We start from the raw sequence: 18022 nt of genomic DNA on the forward strand, positions 1-18022 counted from the left end.
ATAAAAGTCTCTTTCAGATAAGATAGCCGTTTGGTTCAGAACAAAAATAAAATAATCAGTGTTCAGCAATGTGTTTTCTGAAACATGCACTCACATGCATGCACACACACAGAGCTCAGAGCTCTTCACTCAGAGCTCTCAAATCCCTCTTCAAATAGAGATGGCCTGCTAAATCCCAGCTCAGAAGTGCAGACCTGAGCTGATTTCAGGCGAGGCATGAGCTGGCATTGTGACATCAGACAACATATAGTCGGGCTTTGTGCTTCAGCCTACCTATAAATTTTTTAAAAACCCTCTCACTTATTTACCATTCTGGGTCACTTATTTCTTTACTCTCCTGTGGATTGCTTCTTGATTCTCAGATATAGAACCCTCTACACCAGCCAAGTAGTTATTACTGTAAGCCTAGCTGTACAGGAACAGGGAAGAAAACTGGTATTTGATGCGTATCTCAGACTTTGAAAAGGCTCTGAACTGAATACACACCTTATTGATACAGGCAACAAATGAGGGAATTTTGTTCCCTGGAATATACTTAAGAGTGTTCTAAAAAAACAAAAAAAAAACAAAAAAAACCCCAAAAAACCAAACACACACACCCCCCCAAAAAAAACCCAACAAAAACAAAAACCACAACAAGCACCAAACCAACCTACCATAGGACATCCTTTCAAATTAACATCTGCATCTCTTTTTCTGCACGGTGGCTGTAGCATACTTGTACAGCCAGGGACTCATTTCTAGCTGTGGTAAATCAAGAGGATGCAAGCATGTTTCTGAAAGAACATGAAGTCCGCAGTTAGTTTCACAGATTCTAGTGATAGAAGGATCCATTAAATCATTTCACCAGACTTCCTGAATAAACCATATCAAATAGGTTAATCCTGATCAACCAAATACAAATAATTTGATTTTCATAAAAACATTATTCTAATATCCGTCTCCATTTAGAACTGCCTGATTTCAATGGACAGCTGTACTGTTCTAGGCAAGGCCAGAATTTTGTGCCAACTTTTCAAATTACATTTTATTTTGAAAACTTTTCTTCCTTTGTTTGATTGAGGTTGAGGCTGTTGCCTATGGCGGGGGGGGGGGGGGGGCGGATCTAAACTTGAAAGACAAGCTGCTTACATGAGAGTTAAAGTTGTCATAAATTTTATAGCTACAGTAGGCAATTTACAGAAAGGAAAATGGAAAATAAGTGGTTCACCATCAGATAAAGTCAGCATCATTGTCAGGGCAACTGCAGATAAACTGAAGTCGAGGCATCCTGGACCCAACCCTGTACTTTGAATAATACGCAGTAATAAGGAGTAATAAGGAGTAATAAGAGCTAAGGAGAATCTCCAGCCCCTAGTAGATGTGGGAGGAAACACAGTGACCAAGGATGAGGAAAAGGCTGAGGTACTTAATGCCTTCTTTGCCTCAGTCTTTATTAGCAGGGCCGAATGTTCTATGGGTACCCAGCCCCTGGAGTTGGAAGATAGGGATGGGGACCAGACTGGAGCCCCCATTATCCAGGGGGAAATGGTGAGTGACCTGCTGCACCACTTAGACACTCACAAGTCTATGGGGCCTGATGAGATCCACCCGAGAGTGTTGAAGGAGCTGGCAGATGTGCTCACCAAGCCCCTTTCCATCATTTACCAGCAGTCCTGGCTAACTGGGGAAGTCCCTGCTGACTGGAGATTAGCGAATGTGACACCCATCTTCAAGAAGGGCCGGAAGGAGGACCCGGGGAACTACAGGCCTGTCAGCCTGACCTCGGTGCCGGGGAAGCTGATGGAGCAGATCATCCTGAGTGCTATCACACGGCATGTAGAGAATAACCAGGGGATCAGGCCCAGCCAGCATGGGTTCAGGAAAGGCAGGTCCTGCTTGACCAACCTGATCTCCTTCTATGATAAGGTGACCCGCCTAGTGGATGAGGGGAAGTCTGTGGATGTTGTCTATCTAGACTTCAGTAAAGCCTTTGACACGGTTTCCCACGGCATTCTCCTGGAGAAACTGGCTGCTCATGGCTTGGACGGGTGTACTCTTCGCTGGGTAAAGAACTGGCTGGACGGCCGGGCCCAGAGAGTGGTGGTGAATGGAGTTTACTCCGGTTGGCGGCCGGTCACAAGCGGTGTTCCCCAGGGCTCGGTGTTGGGGCCAGTTCTGTTTAACATCTTTATCAATGATCTGGACGAAGGGATCGAGTGCACTCTCAGTAAGTTTGCAGACGACACCAAGTTGTGTGGGAGTGTTGATCTGCTGGAGGGTAGGCAGGCTCTGCAGAGGGACCTGGACAGGCTGGATCGATGGGCTGGGGTGAATTGTATGAGGTTTAACAAGGCCAAGTGCAAGGTCCTGCACTTGGGCCACAGCAACCCCATGCAACGCTACAGGCTTGGGGAAGAGTGGCTGGAAAGCTGCCTGGCAGAGAAGGACCTGGGGGTGTTGGTTGACAGCCGCCTGAATATGAGCCAGCAGTGTGCCCAGGCGGCCAAGAAGGCCAATGGCATCCTGGCCTGTATCAAAAATAGCGTGGCCAGCAGGACTAGGGAAGTGATTGTGCCCCTGTACTCGGCACTGGTGAGGCCGCACCTCGAATACTGTGTTCAGTTTTGGGCCCCCCACTACAAGAGGGATATTGAGGTACTGGAGCGCGTACAGAGAAGGGCAACGAAGCTGGTGAAGGGTCTGGAGCAGAAGTCTTATGAGGAGCGGCTGAGGGAGCTGGGACTGTTTAGCCTGGAGAAAAGGAGGCTGAGGGGAGACCTCATCGCTCTCTACAACTACCTGAAAGGAGGTTGTAGAGAGGTGGGGGTCGGTCTCTTCTCCCAGGTAACAAGTGATAGGACAAGAGGAAATGGCCTCAAGTTGCGCCAGGGGAGGTTTAGACTGGATATTAGGAAATTTTTCTTCACCGAGAGGGTTATCAAGCATTGGAACAGACTGCCCAGGGAAGTGGTTGAGTCGCCATCCCTGGAGGTATTTAAAGGACGTTTGGATGAGGTACTTAGAGACATGGTGTAGTGATGGTTTTTGGCAGTGTTAGGTTTATGGTTGGACTCGATGATCTTAAAGGTCTTTTCCAACCTATATGATTCTGTGATTCTGTGATTCTGTAATAATGTGATTAATATTAATTATGCCTCTGCAAAACCAGCTTGTTTAGGAAAATAATATTGCAAATTCAGCCTCACAGAAATAAATCACCAAGTTATCAGTGAAGTTGCTTCAGAGCTTCCAAACCATTGAAAGCACAGAGCTGACCCCCCCCCCCCCAAGTTGTTTCATTTTTACTGCCTGCCTCCTACCCTCTGCATTTTTAAAGCAACTAAAAAGCTCCTGACGTAACAACCCCTTCATGCTGAATTTCAGCTCAAGCTTATGCCAACATGAAAACACAAGAGTCGGTCGCCAGCCATTCCTGCAACAATTCCACCCACAAAGAAAATTAAAACATGCTGAAATATGAAGTTCAGTGCAAGACAGCAGACATTTAATGCCAAATACTGCCTTAAAAACACCAACTGCCATTTGCAATACCACCATGCATGTCCAGACATCAAATCAGCACACTGCAATGAGACTGAAGCCAATGCAGTCCTATAAAAGAAAATTAATTTGCTCAGAAACAGGCCTCATTCAAGAAGAACAGAATGTTGGGAAGGGAGAGATTTTCTCTCTGTACCATAAATATCAACAGAGGGAGAAACTGACTGACAATCTTAGCCATGCAAATGGTTTTGCACTTAGACATCAGCAGAATGTCTGCGGAGTGTGCTGTTAATGAAGCAACCAAACTAAAAATAAAAAGCACATCCAAACCCAAGCCAAGTTTCCCATGGGACAGTTGAGTTTTCCACTTTGGATTAGGTTTACTTTAAACTAGAAGTCTCAAAAAATATTTGGGGGGAGGGGAATCCCTCTTCTTTTCATAGAATCACAGAATTGTTCGGGTTGTAAGACACCTTTAAAGATCACCTAGTCCAACCCCTCCTGCCGCAGGCAGGGACATCTTTCACTAGATCAGGTTGCTCAAAGCCATAGGGACTGCTCTGTACTTAATGACTCCAGTTTGCTACAAAAGCCAAAGGACATTCAACAAGTTTATTCCATCATCCTTCACTCCTGACTTCCAGGTAACATGAAGAGGTAAGGACAGCTCAGTCTGACCTCAACAGCCTACACTATGAAAGAACCTACCACTGGATTTCACAGTAGTAGCAGAATTAATCCTCCCTTGCTGATTATTCTCTTCAGAAAAGCAAATGAAACATATCAGAAAAGCATTAGGTTTGGCTCCTGCAAACAAAACCAAAACCAGAGCCCCTGTCTCCCACTGTAGGTGGGAGGTTGTGTGTACCTACAACCTACAAACTTTACTCCCACTTCAGAACAAAACTTGGCATGTTAAAGAGCATGCCAAGATGCAGGGTCTCATCGGATGTTGTAGGGAGCATTGCATTTTGGATTCACGCGATTAAATCCACAAGCATTGAAATATTGCTTCTTCTTGAACAAGCAGAGGTCCCAGTCACTTCAGTGAAAGTTTTGCCAGAGTAGACAACCTAGGCCATTGGTTTTCAAAGTTGGCCATCAGTAACACAGACACTCATGGCCTTCATCAGGAACTGTAAACAAGAGCACTCCAACTGTAACATCATATACTATCTGACCTTTAAATAAGCTGGGCCCAGAAGACCCCAAGAAGCTCTGTACTGCTGTAGTCATGCTGCTTCTGATGCCAGATCCAGTTCATGGCAGCTCACTCATCCACCCCAGCACTTCACCTATCTCCCGTAAATTTAGGCCCATTCAGAAATCCTTGAGAGAAGATCCGATGGGTTTTTTCAGACCTCAGTCTGAAGAGGACAATGTTGTCAGTTCATCCCCAAAGGCTTAGTTACTTGCTGCAAAACTGGGGAAAGAATGGGGAGGGGAGGACAAAAGCGTGTACTGACCTCGCGCATCGAAGAATTCATCATCAGAGCTCTCCACAGAGTCTTTGAGGACGTTCTGCATGTGCCACTGAGCACCACTGAATCGGCGCGGGCCAGCTGGAAATACAGAGAGACTCATATTAGCCAAAGGGAATGCTCACCTCTGCTCCAGGCTTAAAGAAAAAAAATACGTTAATAAACAGTTTGTGTAGATGGCTCAGGAAGATCATTTTGGTCAGCGCGCATACTTCAATCTCAACAGACAGACAGAGTTCTCAGGATGGCACAAAAATTACACCTCTCGCTTCCAACTAACAAAAGCGATTAAAACAAGTTCTTGTTAAAGATAACCCTGCACCACTTTCAGTTAATGCAGTGACTTGAAAAGATAAATTCCTCCCTGTTGAATTCACCAGGCTGTTCAATTCCAACACTCACTGTACATTGTTTCTAAGACATGCAGCAGCATTTCCCCAGGACGTGGCAGTAGCTCCCGTTTAAATTCAGTTTCACTTCTAAAAGAAGTGCCATCCTATTTGGCTCACAGATTTACAGACAAACTACTGAATTCTCACTCACTGAGCTGTTTTCATCAGACAGCTTTGTTTTGCTGGAACCTGGGGCTTTCATTTGAAGCTTGCCATTTGAAGACAGGAAGGCAAAACCACGTTAGAATAGGTACGCTAACAGATATAGTCATGACAGCTTAGATGGTCTCAATGGATTATCATACTCAAACTAATTTGTAATTGCTAAACCAGACCTGCCTAACTGTATCAATTCTCCTTACATCTACAGCAACCCAACACTAGGAAGTAGTAGTGAAATATATTACCTTATATTAACAATAAAGTCTCCCCCAAATCAGTGGGGAAGCAGGGATCAAATCCCCTGTATCCATAACAACACTACAGCTATTGTAGAAAGGACCCTTATTACCAACCAGAATAGTGTCCTTGGTTTTATTCATTTCTCCAAATGATGACATCAGATCTGAAATCTAATATCCTGAGGCCCCGTCCACAAAAGCATTCTCCTTCTCCCAGCAGTAAAAGGGCAACTTATTTTATTCTGGGGAAAACATGCCACTGCGTCACAGCCTTTTGTTGTACTTTTACTCCATCTATAGCTGAACTAATCAGAAATATAAATGTAAGGTGTTAGGAGGAAGCAGATTTTAGCTGGCCAAAAAGAGAGTAAAAATAATAATCAGCTAATAGCATTTTAATAGCTAAAAAAAAACAAACAAAACCCAAAACATTCAAAAATAATTGGTTATTAAGTAGTCAGTGTTCATTACAAGAGTACAGTGTGTATTGGGAATGTATCCAGTAATATTTGGCAGCTACCAGAGAATGCATACAGATCACTACATTTACTGTTACAGATTTCTGGAACCTTTTACTCACGATAGGTAACAGCAAACTGAATTACTCCTTACCAAACAACACCCTCCTGTCCTTCCATTCAAACAGATATATCCTAAAACTTATCGCTATAGTGGTCAAAATAGTGGTAGAAAGAACACTATTCTGAACTTCTAACAAAGAAAAGTCTGCATTTCATCAATGCTTGGAAGAGCAGGAATTCCAAAATTTCAAAGCACAGGAATGAGAAGCACCACAAAAAAAAGCCAGTGACAGATGGGAAAGGGAGAAGTTGCAAAATTCAGTCTTTGGATAAGAGCCCATACGCTACAAAAGAGGAGGAGGAGGGAATAATCCGCCTCACCTTTGGAGATGTTAGATCTGAGAAAACAAATACAATACTATTACTCTTAGTAAAAAAATTCTTCAGGAAACGACTCCTTTTCAGCCATATGTAGAATATTAGATTCCTAATCACAGGCCTTAAGATCTACGAGCAGAAAGAAGGAAGGCAGTAAACTAGGAAATTTATGAAGAACCTATACATGAGAGGCAGGTCCACAGAACATGAGAACAAGAGTGAGACAGAGAGAATGACGAGAAGGCAAAGGACTGCCTCGAGCATCTTAAGAGAGTTCAGAATTTTCCTCTGCAAGAAAACAGCTCCTCACTCAGCTACCCTGGTCAATCAAGTATCTGTAACTGAAGCTGAACTTCTGTGCTATGGATGTTTACTAAACCACTGGAATATCCAAACTAAGACAAACAGACTTCATTGGTAACACACAGTTAATGCCTTTTGGGGTCCTGGAGATGCAGACACTCCCATACCGAACACAAATTTCACACTGAGAAAATCTGCTCAGATCTTCCAGATGTCTGTACTGATCATAGTTCTTCCAAGGCTAAAAACTGAGGAGTCTGATTCTCATTATTTTGAGCATTCAGTGACTCCACAAGAAGCCAGAGGGCTACATTTGCAGAAACAAACAAACAAAAATGCCACAATAAAAGAATACCCTCTTATGGCAGCAGATAATTTGTTTTTAAGAGACATTTTGGAGCCTGACTTTTAGAAGTTAGTTTCTCTGCACTTTTAAAGCCGTATAACTGTATGCCTCTAGTCAGACACCACAAATGCAGGTATCCAAAGCCAGCAAACACTGGGAAAAAGAACAAACAAAAACAAACCAGAAGAAACAAGTATTTGGCATTTTGGATAATTATCTTCAGAATTTGTCTTATCATGATTTTAAAGATTCTCCAATTTTTGTTATGTTGGTCAGCTATATTTCCCATGGATTGGTGAAATCCCCTTCAATGTGGTCTGGGGCTCCCGTAATTCTCCAGAAAAAGCTAAAGATTTAAGACCAGAAGGACCCACTCATTCTTCCTTCCTTTTCTTCTTTGCATTTTCTTATATCTAGTCCCCTTGCAAAATCCACCTTCAAAGAACAAATACTAGACGTTACAGGATTAATCCAATACCTGCAATACGTGGCACAGTTCCTTCCACTTCATGGTGTATGCCTTCTCACCTCAATTTTGATTTGGTTCCTCTGCTGAAGACAGCCAGTTCCTCTGGGAAGAAACTGTCTGCTACTGTTTGTTTTTACCTAACAGATTTTGAGACATTGTAACCAGATGTAACCAAAATGATTAGTTTGTTCTTTGTAACTAAGCAACATAGAGACAGGAGCAGGGTAGACAATGCTTTAATGTTGTGTTTGTACACCTATTGTACACCTGTGGCTATGGATATGCTACTATGCCCAAAGACAATTGGACAAGGAGTAGTACGGACATGCTGCTGTGTTCCCAGTACAGCCCCAGCCCATCTTGACAGAGAGTCGAGGGTGGTTAGAATAATTGGTTTGTGTTAAGGGTGCCAAATCATTGTTAGGGACCCTGCACCATGAAGAAGGGAAGCAAGTTACATAAGCAAGGTGGGATTGCGCACGTCCAGAAGAAGGAGTCAACTAAAGGACACACCTGTACGGCCACCAAGGACCACCAGAGACCCCCACAGAAGCCCCTCGGAGCTCAAGGACGCATGCACAATGACCATGCAAATATGATAATTAGTTCTAGGAAATAGAATGAATATGCATGATCATTCCGGGAAATTTGATGCATATGTATGTAACTGGGCAATATAAGTTTCAGCTGATGTAACCTGCGGTATGCACGCTAGGTGGAACGGTCCCCCGTGCATCCGGCGCCGTAATAAAGAATGCCTGCTTCTTAATACTACATTGGTGTTAAGGAGTTTGATTGCCGATTTCGGTGACAACATTACTATGACAAAGACAGCAAATAACATCAAAAACACTGCAGAAATCACTAAAGAGTAAGGTAGTTTAAGCATCTGGATGATTCACTGATTTGTATCTGATAATAAGAAAGGCATTTTCAGCATGGTTTTCTTAATTAAATAAAAATTCATTCAGATCAAGACATATATGACTGTGCTCCACTTCTGCATACTAGAATTTAGAATTAAAGGATTCAGAATGCAAGCTACTTATCGAGGAAGTCTCCTGGCACACAGAAAAATAAATTAAAAAGAAAAATCAATTTTTCATTCCAGAAATTTTAAACCAGATTGTGAAAATAATCTGATCTGCATTTGACTGGAGGGAACAAAGCACTGTTACAAAAAAATATATATATAAATCTCAAGAAAAGAACAAAAGATATCCAAACAAACTCAGTCTTGGTACAAAACTTATTTTCTTAAGGACTGTATTCACTACTTGACATTTTGGCTGTCAAACACAGATTAATTTGGAGCGCAAAAAACCCCAAGAAGATAGACCTCAGTCCTTCAAGAAACCAGGTATCCTCAGCTCCCATGTAGTAGGACCCACAGTCTTCACATATCACTGGAAAGGCTAGAGCCAACCTCCATGGATTGCCGATCTCATCCCCTCTCCACGAGGTTATAGGAAAAGCAATAGGACACATTTCCATGAGTGCTTGCTAATCTTGAACAGTTCTCTAAAGCAATAGGGTTTTCAGTTGGCAGTAAGCGTTAGCAAGTCATTACTGCATTTACCGTGGACTTCGTTTTCACAATACTCTCAACAGCACAAACATTTCCTTCCCATTATATCAGAAATGACAGCCACCTTGGTGGTTTCAACATTTAAAACATCTACAATTACATGTTACATATAATTATCAACCACAGTAACCTGTTTCCAGCTCAACTCTTCTTGCTCAGACTCTTCCATATTGCTACCACAGCTCCCATGTATCACAACATATTAATTTATGGTGTCTCCAATGGAATTTCAAAATCTAATTTGCATGTTGAGGTGGTTAATTTCCTAGGGAGGAGAAAAAAAAAAAAAGCCCCAGTTCTTTAGATACATTGTTTTACAACAGATGCTATTCACAAATTTTACTTTCAGCTCACCTTGACAAAGCTCCTATTTATCCTTGAGATAAAAGTAGACTTTGGACATTTGCATCAACAACCTACTTGAATCTCTTGATGGAATGTAGAAGAGCAATCCTGACAACTGTGGGTTGTCAGGGCAAGAGGGCAAGATTTTTGGTAGCTGTACTTGAGTTCTGCATATTCTTTAAAAAAAAAAAAAAAAAAATCCATTTTTTCTACTAAAGGAAGTGAAATCCAAGAAATAAGTCAGTCCAGAAAGCACATTTTTTTCTTGTACAACCTCCAACGGCATAGCTTCTAAACATCTCATAAGCACAAATGCACTTCCCCTTACAGCGCTGCTATCAAGAAGGGAACTGCTTTCTATCCCATTCATCATGTAGAGAAAAAGATACATTCCTAAACGTATGGTAGTTAAATTAGTACAGTCTTTCAGGTAGACAAGATCTCAGGATCCCCACAGACACCTTGGCATTTTCACTTGGGTCCCAATTTGTAAGCACGTAAGCTTTCATGCAAGGACCTAATCTTGAACTCATATTTAACTTCAGTTTCAAGTCTAAATGCTCTTTTGGGTTGATAGTGTCAGCATGCAAAAGCTGCGTAGGCTTAATAAGAACAAAATAATCACTCGGATACTTCTAAACCTGTTGTAATCAGTATGTCTAAATGCCTTTAAGATACCACCTGAATCATTTTTCAGCAAAAGGAGGTAAAAACAAAACAAGTAGGTTTACAAAATCACAGAATGGTTGAGTTGGGAAGGGACTCCTGAAGTTCATCTGGTCCAACCCCCCTGCTCAAGCAGGTCACCTAGAGCAGGTTGCCCAGGACCATGCGCAGACAGCTTTCGAATATCTCCAAGGAGGAAGACTCCACAGCCTCTCTGGGAAACCTGTGCCAGTGCTCGGTCACCCTCACCGTAAAAAAAAGTGTTTCCCAATGTTCAGAGGGAACCTCCTGTGTTTTAGTGTGTGCCCATTGCTTCTTGTCCTGTCACTGGGCACCACTGAGAAGAAGCTGGCTCCATCTTCTTTACACCCTCCCTTCAGATATTTGTTCAGCTGGTGAAAGCAATACAAGACCACTGACCAAACACCTCAAATACAACAGAAGAAACATCAATGAGTACTACTGTCACCTCATCTCTCCATTTCCAAGACTATCTTCCCAGTCCACCACACTCAAGACCGATACACTTCCAACTTCTACAGACTACCATGAAGTAAAGGTATCATGGCTGATACTTATTACTACATTTCCTAGCTGCTGCAAAGCTTATTCATCCCAGCAAAGCAGAGAACATTCTTCCTCCTCAGTGATGCATAACTTCCCAAGGCCAGCCCACTAACAGCAGTTACAGAATACAGTTGATTGTATTTAAATCCCCAAAGGGTGCAGAAAACTGTTTACTACTGAAACCATGTTTGACAGTCTCATTAGAGAGAGAATGCTAAACAAAAGCTTAAAAAGTATGTTTCTTCTAACTGAAGCACTGGTACTAAGAAGTGCTCATTTCCCATTTTGACCTTTTTTTTACCTCTGTTTTTATTTCTGTTTAAGAAAACCTCTGTAACAATATACAATGTTCTTAAAGGCTGCAATTTTTTAAACCATCACACCAACACGGAAGAGTTATTTCAGGCTTTTACTTAACACTGTAATATGCATACTCAAATTGTTTGTTAAAAAAATACCACTGCAAAAGCCCCACACAATACTCCATCAGGCACTAGGATCACACTTGGTACTGTATTTTCTTCTTCTGTCAAGCATCCTCTTGAAAAACTCTCCAATTATGCATTCACCTGATACAGTAAGTATGATTTATTGAAGACTTATTCCTCATTATGATTATTATTCATTTACTATGATTCATTGATACCGTAGAGCAACTGTTGAAAGACTTCATAACAGCCACTACTTTTCATCAACTCCCAGTTCCCTTAAAAATATAGATAAATTTGTAGTCATTTTAAGAAAAAAGAGAAAAATATTCTCACCCTGAGCTGTTTCCAGACCAAAATAAGGAACAGTAAAGCCAAGGTAGACACTTGTGAGCACACAGGTGTTTGCAAGCGTGCAGATAAGAAGCCTTGTGACATGAAGGAAGCGGCCTAGAGAGACATTTCTTAACCACGTGCCTCAAGCTGACACTGCTTAATTGTATAAATGGCACAAAAGGGCATGGAACTTTATTGGAAAGGGAGCAGTCTACAAACTCCATAATGGCAATGGTGATGGAGGAAGCATAAGCAAGAGAAGATATGCTGGTGGGGAAAAAAGGCATTGGAGATGAAGGAAAGTGAGGACGAGTACAGACCTGCATATGAAAAGCTCTGCATGCTTTGGCTAGGTCAGACAACGTAGCCCAGTAGAAACTTGGTGGGCAGATCCGAGATTTACAATGCAGGACTCTGCCCAAGCAAGCAGACAGCGCTCCTCAAGCACCCTTCATTTAAGAACCTCCCAGTTAAATCTTTCCTCATCATCTTGGTGTCCAGCGGGTCAGATCTTTAGCTCATATGCTAGCAATCCCAAGAAATCAGCATGTCTATGTTAATTTGTCCATTTGAATAAGGAGAAGGTGTTGCACAAAGTTTAAAAACCCTGTTCATTCTAGGAAAACCACATACCTGCATGCGACAGAAAAATTTTTAAATATAATAATGAAAAATAGTCTCCTATTGCAGTGGCCCCTGCAGATTTTCACACTGCACTTTACTTTGGTTTTTAGTGTTCACTATCAACAAAGAAAACTCTAAGAGTTCTGAGACAGATTAGAATCATAGAATGGTTTGGGTTGGAAGGCACCTTAAAGATCACCTAGTTCCAACCCCCCTGCCATGGACAGGGACACCTTCCACTAGACCAGGTTGCTCAAAGCTCCATCCAACATGGTCTAGATGATTCTAAAACTCTAACAAGTTTTATAGAAGTTTTATCTTTTTTAAATCAGGATGTTGAAATAGGACACATCTTAACTGGTTTGAGTTTAGAGGACTTTGATTTGAAAATATTGAAAAGGTGACCTTCCTATCTAAGATTCTAATTGAATCTTACCAGTTAATAGGAGTTTTACACCCTTACAAGAAAAGGACGTATTAGCAGGTCTATTTTATCGACAGGCACTCCCAGGCACAAACAAATGAAGCAGACTGATCCAAGTCTCATTTTTGTCACTGAACTTCCTTTCTGTCCAGTTGCCTGATGATGAAAGGCTAAGGGAACAGGGCTTGTTCAACCTGGAGATGAGAAGGCTTCAGGGGGACCAGATAGCAGCCTGCCAGTGCCTGTGAAGAAAGTGTTGAGGAGGCAGAGCAAGACTCTTCACAGTAGTGCAGGATGGGAGAACAGGATACACTGGGTGTAAGTAGAAATAAGTTTCATATTGGGCTTTTCCTTAAACATTTCCCCAGAAGAAAAGTCATTCTTTGGAAGCAGCTGCCCAGAGTTCCGCAGTGGTCATCCTTTGAAATTTTCAAGGCCCAACTGGATAGAGCCCTGAACAACCTGATCTGCTCCCATAGTTGGCCCTGCTTTGAGCAGGAGGTTGGACTAGAAACCTCCTCAGGCCCCTTCCAATCTAAATTGTCCTATAATCGTAAATCAGAAGGAATAAAAATTGTGATCTGCTGGGGTAACAGGAAGTAATGGAAACATCTGTGGATGCACTGAAGAAAAATTGATGGCAAAGACCACATTCATTCACAGAGTACAGGCAGGAGCTGTTTCTGCTCAGAGAGTAAACAGGAGGTAGTATGAGGAATTGGCATTGGCTAAACTACTGGTACAACAGGGCAACCTCCAAGGTGAGATATACAGATCTTAAGACTATGGAGTGTACTTAGAAGCAGGCTGGCTCTATCACTTCAGTAAGTTTACAGCAACCAGCCAAGATTGAGCCAGGCACTGCAAAAACACAGAGCAGCAGACATCCTGTTACCTTGCAGAACACACAATTTAAACACTTCGTTTGGAAGAGAAGCAAATTTCCACAGCATTCAGAATTGAGTAGGGAAGGTCTGATGGTTTGGTTCAGACCTGTTCTTTCAAATGTGTTTATTTATGTATTTTTAAACACAGTTGTCTATTCTGAACATATGATTCATTTTGAAAACAATCAGGCATGATTCTGGGAAACAGAAGAGCTGGATTCCATTCTCACCCCACTCTAGACTCCTTTTTAATCTAAATGCAAAACCAAGGCTAGTATTTCCAGAAGAAGCACTAATACCTATACAATAGAAGCACAATGGAAAAGTACAATTGTCAGACCTTGGTATTACATTTTAACTTCATAATCCACTTAAATAGTCAGCTAACATTATATTCTGTGAAAGCATTTTCTTCCCTCCCTTCTGAAGATAATGGAAATTAAAAGGTTTCTAAGCATTAGAGATGCTATAATCAGATTCTCAGCCAGGTTTTCATTTCTGTATTTTCACTGAAGATTACAGATTGTGTTTAATCACATTGGAAGCACTTTATCTTCACTGCTGTGTGTTTAATCTCATTGGAAGCACTTTATCTTCACTGTGCCGAGGCCCTTAGGACACAAAGCAATTTTCTAAGCCATGCAAAGATCAGGAGAGAGACAGGTTCTTCTCTTTGATTGTTTTGGGGTTTGTTTTGTTTTGTTATTACAAGCCAGGTTTAAAGTGGGTTCTCTGAAATACAGATAACAGCTGCCTGGATCAGGAGTACTACACTACAACCACTTGCACTTTGTAGTGCACTTTCAGACAGGGCTACACTGCATTAGAAGACACAGAGACAAAACCAGAAATGAAAGAAAACTCAGAAACAAACTCAGAAACAGACTCACTTCTGTCACTCAGAAGCAACAATCACTTTTTCAGGTACATCTCAACGTGGGCAGACAGCAGACTATCATGGCTTATCTTGTAGATAAATGCATAACTAACAAATGTTTAACCAGTAAATTCCTAAACTAGGAACTCCTAGTTTAGTTCTACCAGACTAATTCCACCTTTTCAAGCTGCCTAGGCTACATAAGGCCTCAACATATATCCAGAAAAAGCTTTCAACTGTCTTGTTACAGATTACACTTCTAATGAATATCTTATGAGGCTGGATAAAGGAGTTACAACACAAAAGTGAGGAAGGTACAACAGGGATACATTGTACGTTGGACACAGGGGACAGCATACCCAAACAAAACAACCATCTTTAGATCACACAGTTGATGTGTTGATGTGTTGATTTGTGATCACATCATCTTTAGATCACACAGTTGATGTGTGATCTTATAATAATTAAGGTGAATATAAACCACCAGCTTTTAACACAGCCTTTGAAAACTGAAGTTGGAAAAACCTGCAAGCAGTTTCTGTCCTTTTCCCTCCAAGGGTCCTTATGAGAGAACCAGTATTTTCTTCAGTAATCTTACTGATTATGTTTTAAAGCTAACACTTTGTTTTGGTTTTCAGTGACAAAAGCCTTCCCCTCAAGTCCATTTTCCATACAAAGTGCCTAAAAATTATTCTATTAAACATCCAGTCTTCAGTCTCCAGCCAAACAAACTACTACTTTAACTAACAACGTCAGTGCACAATGAGCACTGAACATTATTGAAACACTCTTAAAATTTTAAGAGCAGCAACATCAGTTTGAAAAAGATATACTCTACTGTTTGGGCTTTTTCCTTTACTTCTGACCTATGGAAATTCAAAATTGGGCTGATAGCTGCTGCATTGCAAACCAAGCTCTTACAGACACATGCCTGAGGAGAAAGGATGCTCTTTGCATGGGAGTTAAGAGTTGAAATGCAGCCATGTTATATGAAAGACAGATAGAAAACACTAAATCAGGATCAAACTGCTCTGAAGATTGTACACTCAATCAAAAGCTCTACTGCTACTGTTAACAGACCCCGACATAGGCCACAGACACCTTATGCCCAACACAACCTCATGCCTTTCCAAGGAGGGGAAAAGATCGTCACAGGCTTCAGTTCTAATCCAGCAGTGGCATTAGCCTTCACAACCAAAATCCTGATAGAAGTCTCATCTTTAAATAGTAAACTAAATACTTGTGTGGACTTATACCTTGCAAGTGTAGTGGGCGACAATTGCAACTCCTCTCCATTCCAGTGCTCTGCCTTTTTCCATCTGTTTGTTATTCACATAAGACTAAGGCAAATACCTGCAGCATTAAATGAGGCTAACAGCACCAAGTTCTGGCATAACATCACTGAGGTCAATAGTTATCTCAGCAGCGGTCCATCTGTACAGATGAAGCCAGCATACCAAATAAGTTTAAGCGTCTGCCTCCAAGCTCAGCAACCATAATGAAGCCATAGCCCTGTATCAGCCTCCTGTAAATAACTCTGGCCATTCATTCAGGTGTTTAAACAATGATTCAGAAATCTGGTTACAGCATCACTTCACAGGAAAATCCCTGGGGCAAACTCAGATTAAAAGAAATATGCAGATAGCCTCAGAGTATATGCAGTGAATCCATATAATTCCACTTCATGCCCTGTTACTTATCATCTTAGCATGCAACAGGACAAGTTTGCTTTCCAGCTTATTTCCCAGACCAGCAAGAATCCAGGTCTCCTTAAAACTTGCACGAGGAAAAACTGATGTGGAGTTAACATAATCAATAACCAATATTAAACGCTTATCTGAAGCACTCCAAAAACTTAAAAAAACCCCATATATTTATAGCAGTTTTACGTTCACTGCATAAGGCTAGACAGATACACCATGGAAATAGAGAAAGTACGGTAAATCATACATCTCAGCAAGGGTGGGGGGAAACTAGATGAGCATGCATTAACTATTTCCAATGAGGTGAAGAGCACGAAAGCTGCAAGGCCCCTCTACATAACCTTTATTTTCATTTATTTACTGCCAATCAAATTTTACCATTTAGCTCACAATACAGAAAGCGATTAAAATAATCGATCCACCTCCTTTTTCTAGCAGCAGCTCTTTGTTCTGCTTTTGTCTGTAGAGCAGATGTATCTTAAACCAGGTTTGTACTGAGAAAATTGGCAGAGGTGGGGAAGGAGAACATAAAAGCACATATATGCACACACAAGCGTGTGTGCATGTAAATGAAATTGTGGTGTAAACACTCCAACTGGAAAGATAAAAATACTCCCTGTGATGACACACAGCACACCCTGATCAGAGGGAATGCATAGAAGAGAATGCCAGAAGCTCCACTTGCCACAACTGCACAGACTGCCTTTCTGAGCAGGCCAAGTTTCTGCACGTTGTCAATACCTCATTTACGGGCAGTTCTGCAACACCTTGCTCCACCACAGAAAGGGACAGGTTCAGTCATTTTAGAAAAGGTTACCAGAGGCTGAAGCCCACTGTGCACAAAGCACCAGAGCAAAAACCTGCAACGTAAAAGCATGACTTTCTTTTCTGGGGAGAAGCATTAAACATCCATAACCCTGTGACAGACTTAAGGAAGGATGTATGCCAAAGGGATCACTAGACTCCTGTCCAAAAGGGTGTGTTGCCCAGCAACAACGACTAAAAGAATAGTTGGAAGAGTAACAATCTACAGTAAAAACTTTATTCATATGTAAAAAAAGTCTCATGTATGACCCCAGAAGATCTTTGTAGCTGGGGATGGTGGTGGAGGGCAGGGAAGAAAAGCAGACACCCTTCCTGAAGTGAGTTAAAGGAATTAAGAAAGATTGTGCAAGAATCCATAGAGGAGCAAATCCATTTCAAAACCAATGGTATGACAATCAATTGAAAAAAAGATGGCAGCTCAAAGCTGAAGCCAATTGAAGCGTTAATGTTTCATTGCATCTATTTCCATTTTTCATTTTTACCTCCTCTTTGAATATGTTACCAAAAAATACACTGGGACCCTGTCCACTTCCTGGTGGTATCTGCTGGGTTTCAGACAGCTGACATGCAGGCAACACGCAGGTCTGTTAAGACATGGAACTTGCCCAGAAAGCCTTTCAAACCCAGTATGTTGTACATTAAGGCAGAGCAAAGAGGATGCCAATAGCTCTATGCAGGCTGCTAACTGCACAGCTAGTGCATTGTCTGGAAAGTCACAGGCACAAAGAGGCACTACGATCAGTGCTGCATCCCCAAATGCCATACATGCTTAAATACAGCAAAGATGTATGCTTAAATACAGCAGAGAACAATTGGAGTCACATATTCTGCCCACTGCATGGAAAACTTAGCCAGCAGCTCCCACTGACAGCCACAGATGTATTTCTCGGTATCTCTACGTACAGGACCAAAAAAGTCCCATCAGTCCTTCTGTGGAGTCACTTTTATGTTCTTCTGACTGACCAGCTTAGAAAC

General features: G+C 41.7%; 1 protein-coding gene across 1 annotated transcript in view; it reads right to left on the reverse strand.

The window, feature by feature from the left end:
* The window catches only part of PITPNM3 (PITPNM family member 3), a 131160-nt gene extending 126090 nt beyond the window's left edge, over positions 1-5070 (reverse strand). The window contains exon 1 of the mRNA XM_075517739.1: positions 4953-5070. Within this exon, the coding sequence (XP_075373854.1) occupies positions 4953-5070 (118 nt within the window). The remainder of the gene's footprint in view (positions 1-4952) is intronic.
* Positions 5071-18022: the final 12952 nt, after the last annotated feature.

This window comes from Mycteria americana, chromosome 15 (assembly GCF_035582795.1).
Source record: "Mycteria americana isolate JAX WOST 10 ecotype Jacksonville Zoo and Gardens chromosome 15, USCA_MyAme_1.0, whole genome shotgun sequence".
In the NCBI taxonomy this organism is placed as follows: domain Eukaryota; kingdom Metazoa; phylum Chordata; class Aves; order Ciconiiformes; family Ciconiidae; genus Mycteria; species Mycteria americana.